General features: G+C 44.4%; 1 protein-coding gene across 3 annotated transcripts in view; it reads right to left on the reverse strand.

The window, feature by feature from the left end:
• Window positions 1–2,078: 2,078 nt before the first annotated feature.
• Window positions 2,079–14,926, reverse strand: part of SLC39A3 (solute carrier family 39 member 3) — a 31,943-nt gene continuing 19,095 nt past the window's right edge. For all 3 annotated transcript variants that reach the window (XM_073685625.1, XM_073685611.1, XM_073685619.1), the window contains exons 2-3: window positions 14,052–14,376; window positions 2,079–4,866 (exon numbers count right to left, since the gene is read on the reverse strand). In XM_073685625.1, the coding sequence (XP_073541726.1) occupies window positions 4,129–4,866; window positions 14,052–14,258 (945 nt within the window). In that variant the 5' untranslated portion in view covers window positions 14,259–14,376 and the 3' untranslated portion in view covers window positions 2,079–4,128. The remainder of the gene's footprint in view (window positions 4,867–14,051; window positions 14,377–14,926) is intronic.

The raw sequence follows: 14,926 nt of genomic DNA on the forward strand, positions 1-14,926 counted from the left end.
AATTGATCAAAGCTGTACATGTCTAGTTGGAATGTGGCAGGAAGTATGGATATCGCATACTTGCAGTCACATGAACACCCACCCCAGGCACCGGCACCTAAGAATCCGGAGAGCGTGCGCTATGCTTGATGTGAGGATTCACAAGTCTGCAGTCACATAGACTGACTGCAGACTTTCGTACTAAACCTGGCCCTTTAATCCATTAGCAATATGTATGAAATATTATCTACATGTGTTCAAATACTTTCCAAGCGCAGTCTGTTCCCGTTCCCAGTGACGGTCCCAACCTCTTCTAAACCATGTGACTATAATTCAGGCCAGCCAGACAACAGAGTTTCTTCTGTGTGGATTGGTAGTTGCTTTCCCAATATAAACCTACGAGACTCATATCTGGGCTGTCATAAATTTCCAATGAAAAGCTATGTCTGATCAACAGTCACGTAGTTCAGAAGAAGATTGGAAGCAATATAGCTTCATGCCCATTACAGGACTTTGTTCTGTCCTCAGCAGGGCAAAGCAAATAACACCTGCGCAGAAGTGAGATTGGCGATACTATGTGGATGACAGAAGATGCGTCATCCACATAAAGCAAGGCAGGGGGGCGGCAATTGCGGGGATATAAGTGGTGAATGTTGACATGGGAGGGGGCACAAGGTTTTGGTGTGCATTCTGTGGGGAAGCTGTAGCTGTCATTATTTCAGGACTGTGGGGCTCTTAATGTCACGATGATGTAAGTAGTAGAGGTCTCGATGAATGTGGCTTGCAACCATCTATCAGAGCTGAATGTGGATCTCAAGGTAAGAAATGTTGGGAGAGCACTGCTTTAAAGAAGGCTTCTAATTTGATGGTAGGTGTAACAAAGAAGGGTTATTGCTGTTTCAAATAACTTATACATTTTTCTAATATAGTTTCTGTATTATTTCCTCACCATACATGTTGTCTGCTTTATGTTATTCTATGGAGTATAAAAATCTATTCAGAGTCATGTAATGGGCACATGGGTGCACGACTTGCTACAGTGTGTGTATGTCCATTGTTTTGATTTGCAAGAAGCCATGCACATGTGTGTGCATCACATGCACCCTCATTCCCCTGAAGACCAGTAATGGTGAAACATGTTGGGGAGGCAGATGTTAACTTACTTTAAAAGCATTGTTTGTACATGGCTCACGATAAGCAATAATGTGTTGGTCCGCGGCCACACTATTCAATGAGACTATACAAGGAGTCATAAATAATCCTGAGGATTGATTGAGAGTCGCCTTAGTAAGGAGAGATTCATCAGATAGTGGGGGTGATCAGTCAGTTACCCCCCACCTCACTCTCAGCAGGAGTTATTGGTTTTCCAATTGATCGTTGATGCGTTACTATAACAAAATAATCAAAGTAATGTTAGTTAGGAGGATCAACCCCTCAAGCAGATAAACCGATCATTAGAAAGAGACAATATTAGCTCTCAATAAGAAAAAAATGAACCCATGAAAGGACTGTTTAATAAGTTCATTATTTGTGAAAGGGGATAATTAATTCTGTTTGATCCCAGCATATAGAGTCAGCTTATATATCAATACATCAATGAACGACTCATCACATATGGAATAATCCTAATGATTGCAACTCAGGATAAAATACAGAGTTCTAGTAGTGACCAATACGAACATTGTGGTTTTAACAATTGCACACTATCTTTATTAAATGAATTAATAAAAGTTACATTTTATTTCAGAATCTTTAGTTAGGGCCTATTTGCCTTTTGGCAATTTGTAAATAATGCATCACATGACAAGCGCAGGTTTAACCCATTGAAAGTAATGTTCACATCGAATAACAGCAAGCAGAGATCATGAAGACTGAGGAAATTACCGTAATACAGAAAGTATACTGTAAATTCTGTTTTAACTACTCAGTATATTAAAGGGAACCTGTCAGCAGGATTTTGCTAAGTAAAATACAGGCATTGTCATGTTGGGGCTGTTGCACTGATTAATATGATACCAGAGGTGAAGAAATCAGTCTTGTGGTTCTTGTGTAATCAGTGTTTGCAGTTTTGAGTTAATGATATGCTCGTACTCTGGGGTGGGACTGTAGGCAGGGTCTTATCCTGGTGCCCTAAATCAGATCAGCAAGAAAAGACCTGACCACAGGCCGACCCGAAGCACCAGTATGTTCCTCATCATAGAGAGACAGCCAGCCAGAGACAGACAACCAGCCAGCCAGAGACAGACAGACAGCCAGCCAGCCAGAGACAGACAGACAGCCAGCCAGCCAGAGACAGACAGACAGCCAGCCAGCCAGAGACAGACAGACAGACAGCCAGCCAGAGACAGACAGACAGCCAGCCAGAGACAGACAGACAGACAGCCAGCCAGAGACAGACAGACAGGCAGCCAGCCAGCCAGAGACAGACAGACAGACAGCCAGCCAGCCAGAGACAGACAGACAGCCAGCCAGCCAGAGACAGCCAGCCAGCCAGAGACAGCCAGCCAGCCAGAGACAGCCAGCCAGCCAGAGACAGCCAGCCAGCCAGAGACAGCCAGCCAGCCAGAGACAGACAGACAGCCAGAGACAGACAGACAGCCAGAGACAGACAGACAGCCAGAGACAGACAGACAGCCAGAGACAGACAGACAGCCAGAGACAGACAGACTCTGGCTGGCTGTCTCTCTCGGGCTGGCTGTGTCTCTCTGATAAGGAACATACTGGTGCTTCGGGACAGGCCTGTGGGCAGATCTTTTCTTGCTGATCTGGCCTAGAGCACCAAGGAAAGACCCTGCCTACAGTCCCACCCCAGAGCAAGGGCATATCATTAACTCAAAACCGCAAACACTGATTACACAAGAACCACAAGACTGATTACTTCACCTCAAGTATCATATTAATCAGTGCAACAGCCCCAACATGACAATACCTGTAGTTTACTTAGCAAAATCCTGCTGACAGGTTCCCTTTAAGTAGAACATTTATTTGCACAGTAAACCAGAATAACCTTTCAGGGAATTGCATTGGGACTAGTAGCAGGCGGGATTTAGATTAAGAGTAGGGCTCAAGGGGCTGTATAGCTTAGCTTCTAAAGCTTTTTCTACATGCGGCCTCGTTAGCCAGAACATTGTCATGCCTAGATCTTACATTTGTGGCCAGATAGCACAAAAAAAAGCAGTACAACAGGAAGAACAGTCAAATGAAGTTGCTAAATTGGAGTTGGATGTGGATAGAGAAAGACCTGTGCAGCATATAGTCACTTCTATCAAATCTCCCTTCCCAAGAACTAGGGGGCGCATTACCAGTCAGATCTGCCTTGGTATACCTTAGGCAGGTCTCACACATCTGAAATTCACAGTTTGAGTAGAGACCGCAACATTTCCAAACGGACTTGGGTCTCCTAGGCAGATATGAGGCTGTTGAGTCTGGGTCAACAGAGACACGTTGGTTCCAGACATTGCGATCCACAATCAGACCGTGAATGGTGGATGTGTGAAACGAGCCAAAAAGACTACAGACTGCTACAAAAGATTCCTGGTGGTAATTTATGGTGTCTGCACAGTGTTGCAGAGAAACTCACCATATAAGACCAAGTCCGCTTACATTTTTACACTAGAATATATTACAATAGTAGATATTTTTTGTAAGACCTAACGTACTCAATAAACAATAGCCTATACATTCAATGGTATAAATATATGTCCTTTAAAACTAGAAAAAAAATTTATAGAACAAACAACAGAGTTACAACTAGAGGACCATGCTCAAAACGTATAACTCTTCTCTGCATTTGCCCAAAGAAGTCTACTTCACTACCCTCATCACGTCACTAACTGATAATCCAAAAAGACTCTTCAAGCCTTTCCACTCCCTCCTGAACCCTAAAGTACAAGCACTCATCACCAGCCTCACCGCTGATGATCTGGCCACTTATTTCCTAAAAGAAAAAAAATCAACCAGGACAGTCAGGACATTTTTGCACAATCCCCTTAGAGCCTGGATCCCCTTCCATTCCGCCCCTCAAGTTCACTTTCCAACTTCAAGCCCGTCACAGAAGAGGAAGTTACGAGTAACCATTTTTATAATATGATAATTTATGTAATGTATGTGCACATATAAATATTTTATAGAACTACATTCCTTCTTTAATCACCATTTGAAAAATACAAGTCCTGCTAGAACGGTGTACCCAAGAACCAGGAAAAGGACTTTTAATAATCGGTCATGTTTCTCCTCTAGTTCCTTCACCAATATTTCAAAAAATGTAACAAACAGAAATGTTCCCCCTGCAATGCCCTGCAACAAAGCAGAGGTAATACTGCTGGCCAGGTTTTGGGCACTCTGAATCACCATTCCTATGGCGATGCCGATGGGAATCATGATGCTCACTAGTACAGCCATTTTAGCAGCATCTCGAAGCACGATGTTTATTTTTGCCATGCTGACTCCAAGTGCCACCGCAACTAATGTTTCATGAATAACAACCCCAATGAAAAGACTTAGCACTTTATCACCTTGCTCCTGAAGACCAAGTGCCAGGCCTTCAAAGATGGAGTGGGCAGAGAGAGCAAACACCAAGCTGAAGAGTCGAAGAGGGCTTGAATTGGACAGCTCTTGAATATTTAAGCCATGAGAGTGGTGGCTGTGGCCAACTTCATATAAACTGTGCCCTGTTTTGGAAGAGATGAAGGGGCTTTCATATTCAGAGTCACTGCCAGCATCAGACCCTGCATTAAAGGTTTCCATGTCAATGAAAGAAGGCTTCTCTTTCTTGAATGTTAGAATAGCCTGCTCCACAAAGACCGTGAGGAAAAATCCAACCAGCATCATTGTCTCTGCCAGGGGATAATCCGTGCTGATGTTGCCCATCTTCAGAACCTCTTCAAACTAGAAAAACGAAAAGCTATTTTTAAAATTCTATTACGAGGTTACAGATAACAAGTAATACAATTCCTTTCAGGTTAAAGAGGGTTTTTATTTTGCAGACAACAACAATCAGAGCCAATACTGCCACTCAGCTTATACTCGGATCTTTGTTGATTGGCTGCAGTGGTGACATCATATATATACAGTACAGACCAAAAGTTTGGACACACCTTCTCATTTAAAGATTTTTCTGTATTTTCATGACTATGAAAATTGTACATTCACACTGAAGGCATCAAAACTATGAATTAACACATGTGGAATTATATACTTAACAAAAAAGTGTGAAACAACTGAAAATATGTCTTATATTCTAGGTTCTTCAAAGTAGCCACCTTTTGCTTTGATGACTGCTTTGCACACTCTTGGCATTCTCTTGATGAGCTTCAAGAGGTAGTCACCGGAAATGGTTTTCACTTCGCAGGTGTGCCCTGTCAGGTTTAATAAGTGGGATGTCTTGCCTTATAAATGGGGTTGGTTTTCACTTCACAGGTGTGCCCAGTCAGGTTTAATAAGTGGGATTTCTTGCCTTATAAATGGGGTTGGGATCATCAGTTGTGTTGTGCAGTAGTCAGGTGGATACACAGCTGATAGAATTTGTTTTATGGCAAGAAAAAAGCAGCTAAGTAAAGAAAAACGAGTGGCCATCATTACTTTAAGAAATGAAGGTCAGTCAGTCCGAAAAATTAGACAAACTTTGAAAGTGTCCCCAAGTGCAGTTGCAAAAACCATCAAGAGCTACAAAGAAACTGGCTCACATGAGGACCGCCCCAGGAAAGGAAAACCAAGAGTCACCTCTGCTTCTGAGGATAAGTTTATCCGAGTCACCAGCCTCAGAAATCGCAGGTTAACAGCAGCTCAGATTAGAGACCAGGTCAATGCCACACCGAGTTCTAGCAGCAGACACAGCTCTTCAACAACTGTTAAGAGGAGACTTTGTGCAGCAGGCCTTCATGGTAAAATAGCTGCTAGGAAACCACTGCTAAGGACAGGCAACAAGCAGAAGAGACTTGTTTGGGCTAAAGAACACAATGGATGGACATTAGACCAGTGGAAATCTGTGCTTTGGTCTGATGAATCCAAATTTGAGATCTTTGGTTCCAACCACCGTGTCTTTGTGCGACGCAGAAAAGGTGAACGGATGGACTCTACATGCCTGGTTCCCACCATGAAGCATGGAGGAGGAGGTGTGATGGTGTGGGGGTGCTTTGCTGGTGACACTGATGGGGATTTATTCAAAATTGAAGGCATACTGAGCCAGCATGGCTACCACAGCATCTTGCAGCAGCATGCTATTCCATCCAGTTTGCATTTAGTTGGACCATCATTTATTTTTCAACAGGACAATGACCGCAAACACACCTCAAGGCTGTGTAAGGGCTATTTGACCAAGAGAGAGAGTGATGGGGTGCTACGCCAGATGACCTGGCCTCCACAATCACCAGACCTGAACCCAATCGAGATGGTTTGGGGTGAGCTGGACCGCAGCGTGAAGGCTGAAGAGCCAACAAGTGCTAAGCATCTCTGGGAACTCCTTCAAGATTGTTGGAAGACCATTTCCGATGACTACCTCTTGAAGCTCATCAAGAGAATGCCAAGAGTGTGCAAAGCAGTCATCAAAGCAAAAGGTGGCTACTTTGAAGAACCTAGAATATAAGACATATTTTCAGTTGTTTCACACTTTTTTGTTAAGTATATAATTCCACATGTGTTAATTCATAGCTTTGATGCCTTCAGTGTGAATGTACAATTTTCAAAGTCATGAAAATACAGAAAAATCTTTAAATGAGAAGGTGTGTCCAAACTTTTAGTCTGTACGGTATATACTCACAGTGAAGGAAATAATTATTTGATCCATTGCTGTACAAAAGCACAAAAACAGCAAGGGGATCAAATAATTATTTCCTTCACTGAATGTGTATTATTTCCTTCACTGAATGTGTATTATACACCCACACACATACACACGGGGTGGGCCATTTATATGGATACACCTAAATTACCTCTGCAATTGCAATCAAAGCTTTCTGTACCAAATATTAAGTTCTGTTTTCCTATTGTAACAAATACTTATTTCATGCAATAAAATGCAAATTAATTACCGTATTTTTTGGACTATAAGACCATAAAGACGCACCTAGGTTTTAGAGAGGGAAAGTAGAAAAAAAATTTAAAGGGGTATTCCCATGTAGTAGGTATAATAATAATATTAGCAAATACCTTCAATTAGAAATGTAGTATAGTATTTTTGATTCGCTATGCCACTTACCTCATGTGCAGGCATTGCAGGACCATAGGTATCCATGGTTACGACCACTAGCAGCTAGCTAACTGTCACTTTATCAGTGGTCGTAACCATGGATACCCAAGGTCACGCAATGCCTGCACATGAGGAAAGAGACATAGCGAATCATAAATACTATACTACATTTCAAATTGGAGGTATTTGCTAATGTTATTATTATTACTACACCTACTACATATTGGGATATGATCTTGCAGATGGGAATACACCTTTAAGCAAAACATGTGGTCATGATGCACTGTTAAGGGGGAGGGGGTCTGCTGCTGACACTTTTATAGGGGTAATGTCCCCCAATTCTGTTAATATCCCCCATCCTGGTATATATGGCCCCCTTCTTCCTGTTATATGTGGCCCTCATCCCCATCCTGATATGCATGGCCCCCCTCATCCCTCTTCCTGATATGTATGGCCCCCCTCACACCCATCCTGGTATCTATGGTACCTTCATTCCTCTTCCTGGTATGTATGGCCCCCTTCATCCCGGTATGTATGGCCCCCCCCTCATGCCTTATCCCTGCATGTATGACCCCCTTCATACCAGTATGTATGGGTCCCCCTCATCCCTCTTCATGGTATGTATAGCACCCTTCATCCCTGTATGTATGACTCCCCTCATCCTGATATGCTTGGCACTCCCTGATCCCCGTCACGCTGCACAGAAAAAAAAAAATAATAATTATATATAGACCAGCTCTATTATATGTAGACCAGCTCTACCCTCACCTACTGTATCCTCACCCATTCCTTCTAGAATATGAGTCCTTCTAGAATTCACCTCCTCTCTCCTCCAGCGCTGTGTCCCGCTCTGTTGCCGACAGGGTTCTCACTGTGTGAGCCAGGCATGGCGAAATTTCCATGCGCCCTCACACAGCGAGATGCTGTCCCAGAATAGTCACTGCTCCCCATGCCGGGGCTGCGTGTGTGGGGGAGCAGTGACCATTCATTCTCCCTAATAGCGCACACTGTATCCGCAGCGCGGCTCCTGCTGCGCTCGGCTGTCAGCGTGTCCGCTATTAAAGACCATGAATATTCACCACACCCATGGGTGTGGGGAGCAGTGAATATTCATTTTCTTTAGTAGCAGGCACAGTGTAGGCTGCAGCAGGTGACTGCTGCCTCCTGTGCCCAGCTACTCAGCCGCTGTCGCTTCCCCCACTACCCACAGCCACAATATTTATGTACATTGGACTATAAGACGCACCCCCCACTTTCCTCCAAAATTTTGGAGGAAAAAAGTGCGTCTTGTAGTCCAAAAAATCCGGTATGTAAAAATCATACTGTGTTTTTCTGAATGTTTTTTAAGATTCTGTCTCTCATAGATGAAGTGCACCTACAATAAAAAATTTCAGACCTCTCCATTCTTTGTAGGTGGGAAAACTTGCAAAACTGGCAATGTATCAAATACTTATTTTCCCAACTGTCCACCCAGTGGCGTAACTAGAGTCTGATGGGTCCCGATGCAAAATCTGGACCTGGGCCCTCACCTACATGTTGGTAAGATGTTTTAGCCCTTGTAACTTTCTACATCCTATAAAGACCTATGTGTTGCCTACCTCCATATAATAATGTACCCCATCCTGTACCAATGTCACCCATCCTGGGCCCGTTCCTAGTATAATGTCCCAGCTGCTGGGCCCTTCCTGTAATAATGCTCCCTGTTCTGCTGCTATTCTCTAACACATTATTTTTTTTTTAGATTCTTTTCACCTTCCCTAGCTCCCTCTTCTATAGCCAGCACAGACGATGACAGCTGCCTTCGGTGAGCCTGCAATGGGAGACTTTTGGCATCACTACTATGCGCAGCCTGTAACTGGCATGTTGACGTCAGCTGCTGGACTCTGATTTGATGGCGTCGGGTATTACAGTTCAGGGACCCAGAGAGTCTCTGCACTAGATACATCTCAGCGGAATGTGCATCTTCGGATGCACATGCAGCTGAATTAGGAGCTGGCATTGTCGGGGGTCCCTCCCGGTCTCTTTTCTGCACAGTGCTGTGCTCCTCCCATCACCCACTCCAGCAACTATTGGTTGCTCATGTTAGTTGGTATTGTAAAGTAAAAGCACCCTCCCATGACGTATCAAATCAACTTTACCGTGTAGTGAGCACAGTAAGGTAGCAGATTTATTTTGCACAATAAACAATAATAAGGACCCCTTCAACAAATGTGAACTGCTCCAAATGCTCCCCTCTGACCACACACTCCAAGTAATTCTGCGGGCTTGCAACCCCCCCATCATCCCATCTCCTGCTTCTAAAGTGTTCCCCTAATCGGTGAGCTGACATCAATCTTTTTACAGTTAACACTACGCTATATTGCAGAAAAGGCAGGCTGCCGCACAACCTGGAATGCTGGCTGTGCTCTTCAGTAATATATCTTGTAGGGTTTGGTGCTCACTCAGCTGCTTTTGAGGTAGGCACAGGACACTGTCTCTTTAAAATGACCAAGGCAGGTTTATTATGCTGCATAAACCGCACTTTCAAAGGAAACAAAACACAGCCTTCTCCGGCACAAAGTAACAAAACAGGAAAATGAACAGTCCATGTAGTACTGCGGGTTTGCCAGCTCACGGTCAGTAACTTTTTGCACAGACACTCTGGAGGTCTCCACACCTACAGCCATAGACACTGAATGAGACACTCGGTCTCCATTTTATACACACGCCCTGGGGTGGGGATATGTGAGCAGCCAATCCCTCCCGTCTCTTATGACTGCTTGAAAAAAACAGCCCTGATCCGCCCTATTAACCTTCTCAGCACTATGTGTGCTGGAGCATGCTTTCCCGATTTTACATCACTGAAGCTGCCAACCTTAGCGATACATATCTCCCCCTTACAATCTATATATTCGTGTCCACAGCAGCACCGCTAAGTCATAGATAAGCTCCCTGTCCCTGTTCATCAGCTCGGAGCCAGAGCGAGCAGGCAAAGGCTGCAGTGCTGGGACCAGACACCCTCCTGCCTGATCGCAGTTGTATATGTGCCTTATCCATCTTTTCCATGTACTGTCCTACCTGCAGAAGAACAGCTCAGCCAGAATCACAGGAAGAGGCTGGAGGGGGCAGAGCCCAGTGCTGCCCGGGCGTTTCTATTGAAAGTACAGAACAACGCAGCTCTTCTCTCACCAAGAGGAGCTGGCTGCTTCTGTGCAGGGCAGGCCCCAAACCCTGCTGGGCTAGGCCGCCACCCCCTGCGACCACGATCGTTACGCCCCTGTATACATCCTGGACAACCCCTTCACACATAAGGGTATAACTGTACATCAAGCATTGGAGTGACCATGTGGAAGAGGGCTCAGGAACGGAGCTCTCTCCACACTTGGTAGATCATGCCTATGTTGCACAGAAGGCATCTGTCTGGGACAGCAGCGGCCAGAGCACATTGATAGGGTTGAGCCAGGGCCGGCTCCAGATTTTTGTGGGCCCTGGGCGAAAGAGTCTCAGTGGGCCCCTTTAACAGATACTATGATTCCAGATGCACCCCTTAAGTGTGTAAGCCCCCCAACATGCAGCTCTGTGCATGCAGCATCAGTCACATTCCACGTGCAAGAGGAATGAAATGCAACATCACCCCCTTACATATGCAAGGCCCCAACATGCAACATAAAGGGTATGTGCACACGGTCAGTAAACGCTGCGGATTGGATGCAGCACACTTGCGCTGCGTGCATACCACAGCATTCGACATTACAAGCAAAGTGGATGGGATTTCAAGAAATCCCATGCCCAATATGCATCTCCGGGCACCTGCAGATCACCCGCGGACACGGACATGCGGCGCATCTTTCCGTCAATTTCTCTTGCGGAGTCGCTCGTCTCCGCAAGAGAAATTAGATCAGTGCAATGTATAGGATGGCGTGAATCCACATGATCCAATGAACACATGCGGATTCACCTGCGTGCAGCGCTCTGGACGCAACATAAAGTATACTGCATTCAAAGTGTTGCCAGTATAGATGGTGTGCACATAACTCATTCCCTGTAAAAGCCCCCACAACATGCAACACATGCATGCATCACCCCCTTCCCTCTGCTAGACCCTCAACATCACCCACTTACATATGCAACTTCCCAACATGCAACATCACTTCCCTATGCAATTCCCCACAACATGCAGTGCCATGCATGCATCACCCCTTCACTGTGCAAGCCCCACAACATGCAGCCCTGTGCCGGAAGCATCAGCACATTTCATGTGCAAGACCAATGACATACATCACCTTCCCCCCCTTCCCTGTGCAAGACCCACAACATACTACATTAAAGTGGTTATCCGCTACTAGGACAAACCCTTTTCATATCCCACGCTTGGCCCAGATAAAATAAAAAAGCCTATACTCAGCTCTGATGCTGTTTCAGCGGTGTCGGTACGAGTGGTCTCTGGGCTCCCTTGCGGTTGTTGTGACATGTGACCCCGGCACCCAGTCAGGGCTGGTGTCACTGTCCCCACCTTCGTACAAATCGAACATCAAGAGGAAATAGGGCTGTGGCTGATCTCAGACTTCCTTTTCATATTCAGTTTGTATGAAGGTGGGGACAGTGACGCCAGCGCTGACTGGGTGCAGAGATCACGTTTCACAACAACCGCACGGCAGCCCAGAGACCGCTTGTACTGACACCGCTGAAACTGCGATGGCAGGAGAGGTGAGTGTAAGCTTTTTTATTTTATTGGGGCCAAACGTGGGATATGAACAGGGGTTGTCCTAGTAGTGGACAATCCCTTCCCTGTGAAAACCCCCACAACATGCAGCACATGTATGCATCACTACCTTCCATGTGCAAGACCCTCAACATCACCCCCTTAGTTACGTAAGCCCTCACAACCTGCAGAACTGTGCACACTCTGTGTGCAAGACCCACTACATGCAACCCTCATGTAGTAACCTGATCCACATTTTTATTCCCCTAAAACACAGTATCATTTACACTTTGTCCTATACATAAAAACTAAATACATAATTGCTGTCTCCACACTGACCACGTATGCAGCTCCTCAGCCCTCCCAGGATCTGTAGTGAAGCATCACCTCATATACAGCAGCCTCAGCAGCACCATGCTGCTTCCTGGTATCGGTGGGCACTGGAGGAGGCACCGCCCCTTCCAATCGCATCATCACCTCCCGGGAGCAACTCCATTTTAGACACTCCCAGAGCGAGCAGCGTTGTCCCAGACTGCCAGTGGGCCCCTCTGTTAGTCCAGGGCCCCGGCACTTGCCCGGGTGCGCCGGGTGGTGACGCCAGCCCTGGGTTGAGCGAGTATGTTCTGTCCGAGTATGCTCGGGCCGAGCTCCGAGTATTTATAGCTGCTCGGTGATCAGGTTAAATCGCTCCCGTGTGCATGATGTGCAACTGTTTGACAGCTTTATTACATGTGAGGAATGTGTAAGAAATAGACATTCCTCACATGTAATAAAGCTGTCAAACAGTTGCAAATCATGCACACGGGAGCGATTTAACCTTAACACCGAGCAGCTGTAAATACTCGGAGCTCAGCCCCAGCATACTCGCCGAAAGGGTTAATAGAACATACTCGCTCAACACTACAGATTGATGTTAAATGACAGTGGCATCTAAATGGTTAAGTGATGTCATTGCTGGTGCACACACACTCACTCCCAATAGCCCCCCCAATGTGATCGAGGGATTCCGATGGGTTACCGTGACAGCTGAGGGCCTGCCAAAGGCTCCGTTGCGGTCATCTTGGTGTTCCCATGAAGCTCAGAGACCAAGATTTAAATCATACTGGTAACTGCAGTATTTGGTACAAGTTCCCTACGGGGATTAGAAAATAAAGTAAATTTAAAAAAAAAAAAAAATTGACTCACCCTCCTTCCCCATGAAAGATAAATAAATGAAACAAATTAAACTTATCTAGCATTGCTACAGCTTTATAAACCCAGTCTATCAAAATATAAAGTTAATTAACCAGTATGATAAATACTGCAAGGAGAAAATAAAAACTTTAAATGCCAGAACTTCATTTTTTTAGTCACCATACCTCCCTAAGAAAATAAAATAGTGATCAAAAGGTCAGACATAACTCAAAATGGTATCAATGAAAAAGTCAGCTTGTCACGCAAAAAAAGAGAGACCTCACATATGTCCCATCAATGGAAATATAAAATTGTTACAAGTTTCAGAAAATTGCAACACAGACCTGTTTTTTGTTGTTGCTTGTTTGTTTGTTTTTTAAACAAAAAAAACTTCTGACTTTTTTCACCACATAAAAATTTTTAAAAAAATGCAAGTTTGGTATCATTGCAATTGTACTTATTTTCACCACACAATGAATCCAATTAAATAAAGCTCAACATAAAAACTATGGCAGAATTGCATATTTTTCACCGTCTCACTCCACTTCCACTTCAAATTTTTCCCCATTTTTCAGTACCTTTTATGGTAAAAATTAAAAGTGTCATTCAAAACTACAACCCCCACAAAAAAATAAGCCTTAATACCACTCTATCAATGGAAAAATAAAAAAAGTTCTGGCTCTTGGAAAAAGAAGAAAAAAAAATTAAAGCGCAAAAACTAAAAATTGCCTGGCTGGTCCTGAGGGGGTTAATGTGTCTTAGTAGGTTAGATACATGGAGCCGTTTTCAGGGGACCATATCCTCTCCTCAGAACAATGTTACAGGGGTACATAGAGTTACACAGTGGCCCCAAAACACTGAAAGGAGCCAGTACCAGATTGCATGCAGCAGGAGACGCAAACCTACAATTGTGTAGATAGTATGAATGGAAAAACTTGTTATAGACAGAACGTTCTAGAAGTGAACACATATCCCAATGAAAGATAGATGTGCTAGTATGCTACAAAATGGTTCATCAGAATAACTAGATACCTTTTCTCTCACTGTAGGTAGAAGTGCATTGAAGCAAGTAGCCAAAAATACACCTCCAGCAAAAGAATTGCACAAGGCAAGGATCCTCTGAGAGCGAGAGGCTTTCTGACAGTCCGCATCAATAATCTTCACAGGCAGTAGAGAACCCAACATCATCAACGCAAAGACGGCCATCAAGCATAGCAGCTTGGCCACTATGAGATTCATTCTGTTAGCTGAGGTCTTGGTAGAGGATGGAGAAAGTAACGGTACTATCAGGCTGGGATGGCAACAGCTTCAGAATAGAAACGGAGATGGCAAGTGGTCGTCATGTTGCTTCAAGTAACTACAATGAAAACAAAGTGGCACAATAAATAGGATACATGAGCAAGAAAAGGACGGCGCTTGAACTAATCTTTAATGCTCCATTATACAGGTTCTCAGAATTTATAACAAATGTAGCTTATATATTGGATAATAATAAATGGTTCAGTATTGAACATCTTTGTGTATCAAGATGTCTGCTTTGTGTACAGTACCACAGAAAAGCTTAGACACACTTGTTCATCGTTTTCCTGGTTCTTATTGGTATGTGCACATTGTAGATTCAGACTGAAAGCAGAAACACCACAAAGAGAACACACATATGGAAACAATGAGTACAGAAACACGTGTTAAACAAACCAGGATGTGCATTAAACCTTAGATTCCTTAAAGTACCCTTCTTTAACTCTGGTGACAGCTACAGTATACACACCCTTGACATTCTCTCAAGCAGCTTGTTCAGATAGACACCTGGAATGGCTTTCCAACAGTCTTGGAGGAGTTCTCAGAGGTGCTGAGCATTTGTTGGCTGCTTTGCCTTTACTCTGTCATCTCAATTGGATTGAAGTGAG

The sequence above is a fragment of the Phyllobates terribilis genome, unplaced genomic scaffold, assembly GCF_046119375.1.
Source record: "Phyllobates terribilis strain yellow unplaced genomic scaffold, ASM4611937v1 Scaffold_1__5_contigs__length_1240528914, whole genome shotgun sequence".
Lineage (NCBI taxonomy): Eukaryota > Metazoa > Chordata > Amphibia > Anura > Dendrobatidae > Phyllobates > Phyllobates terribilis.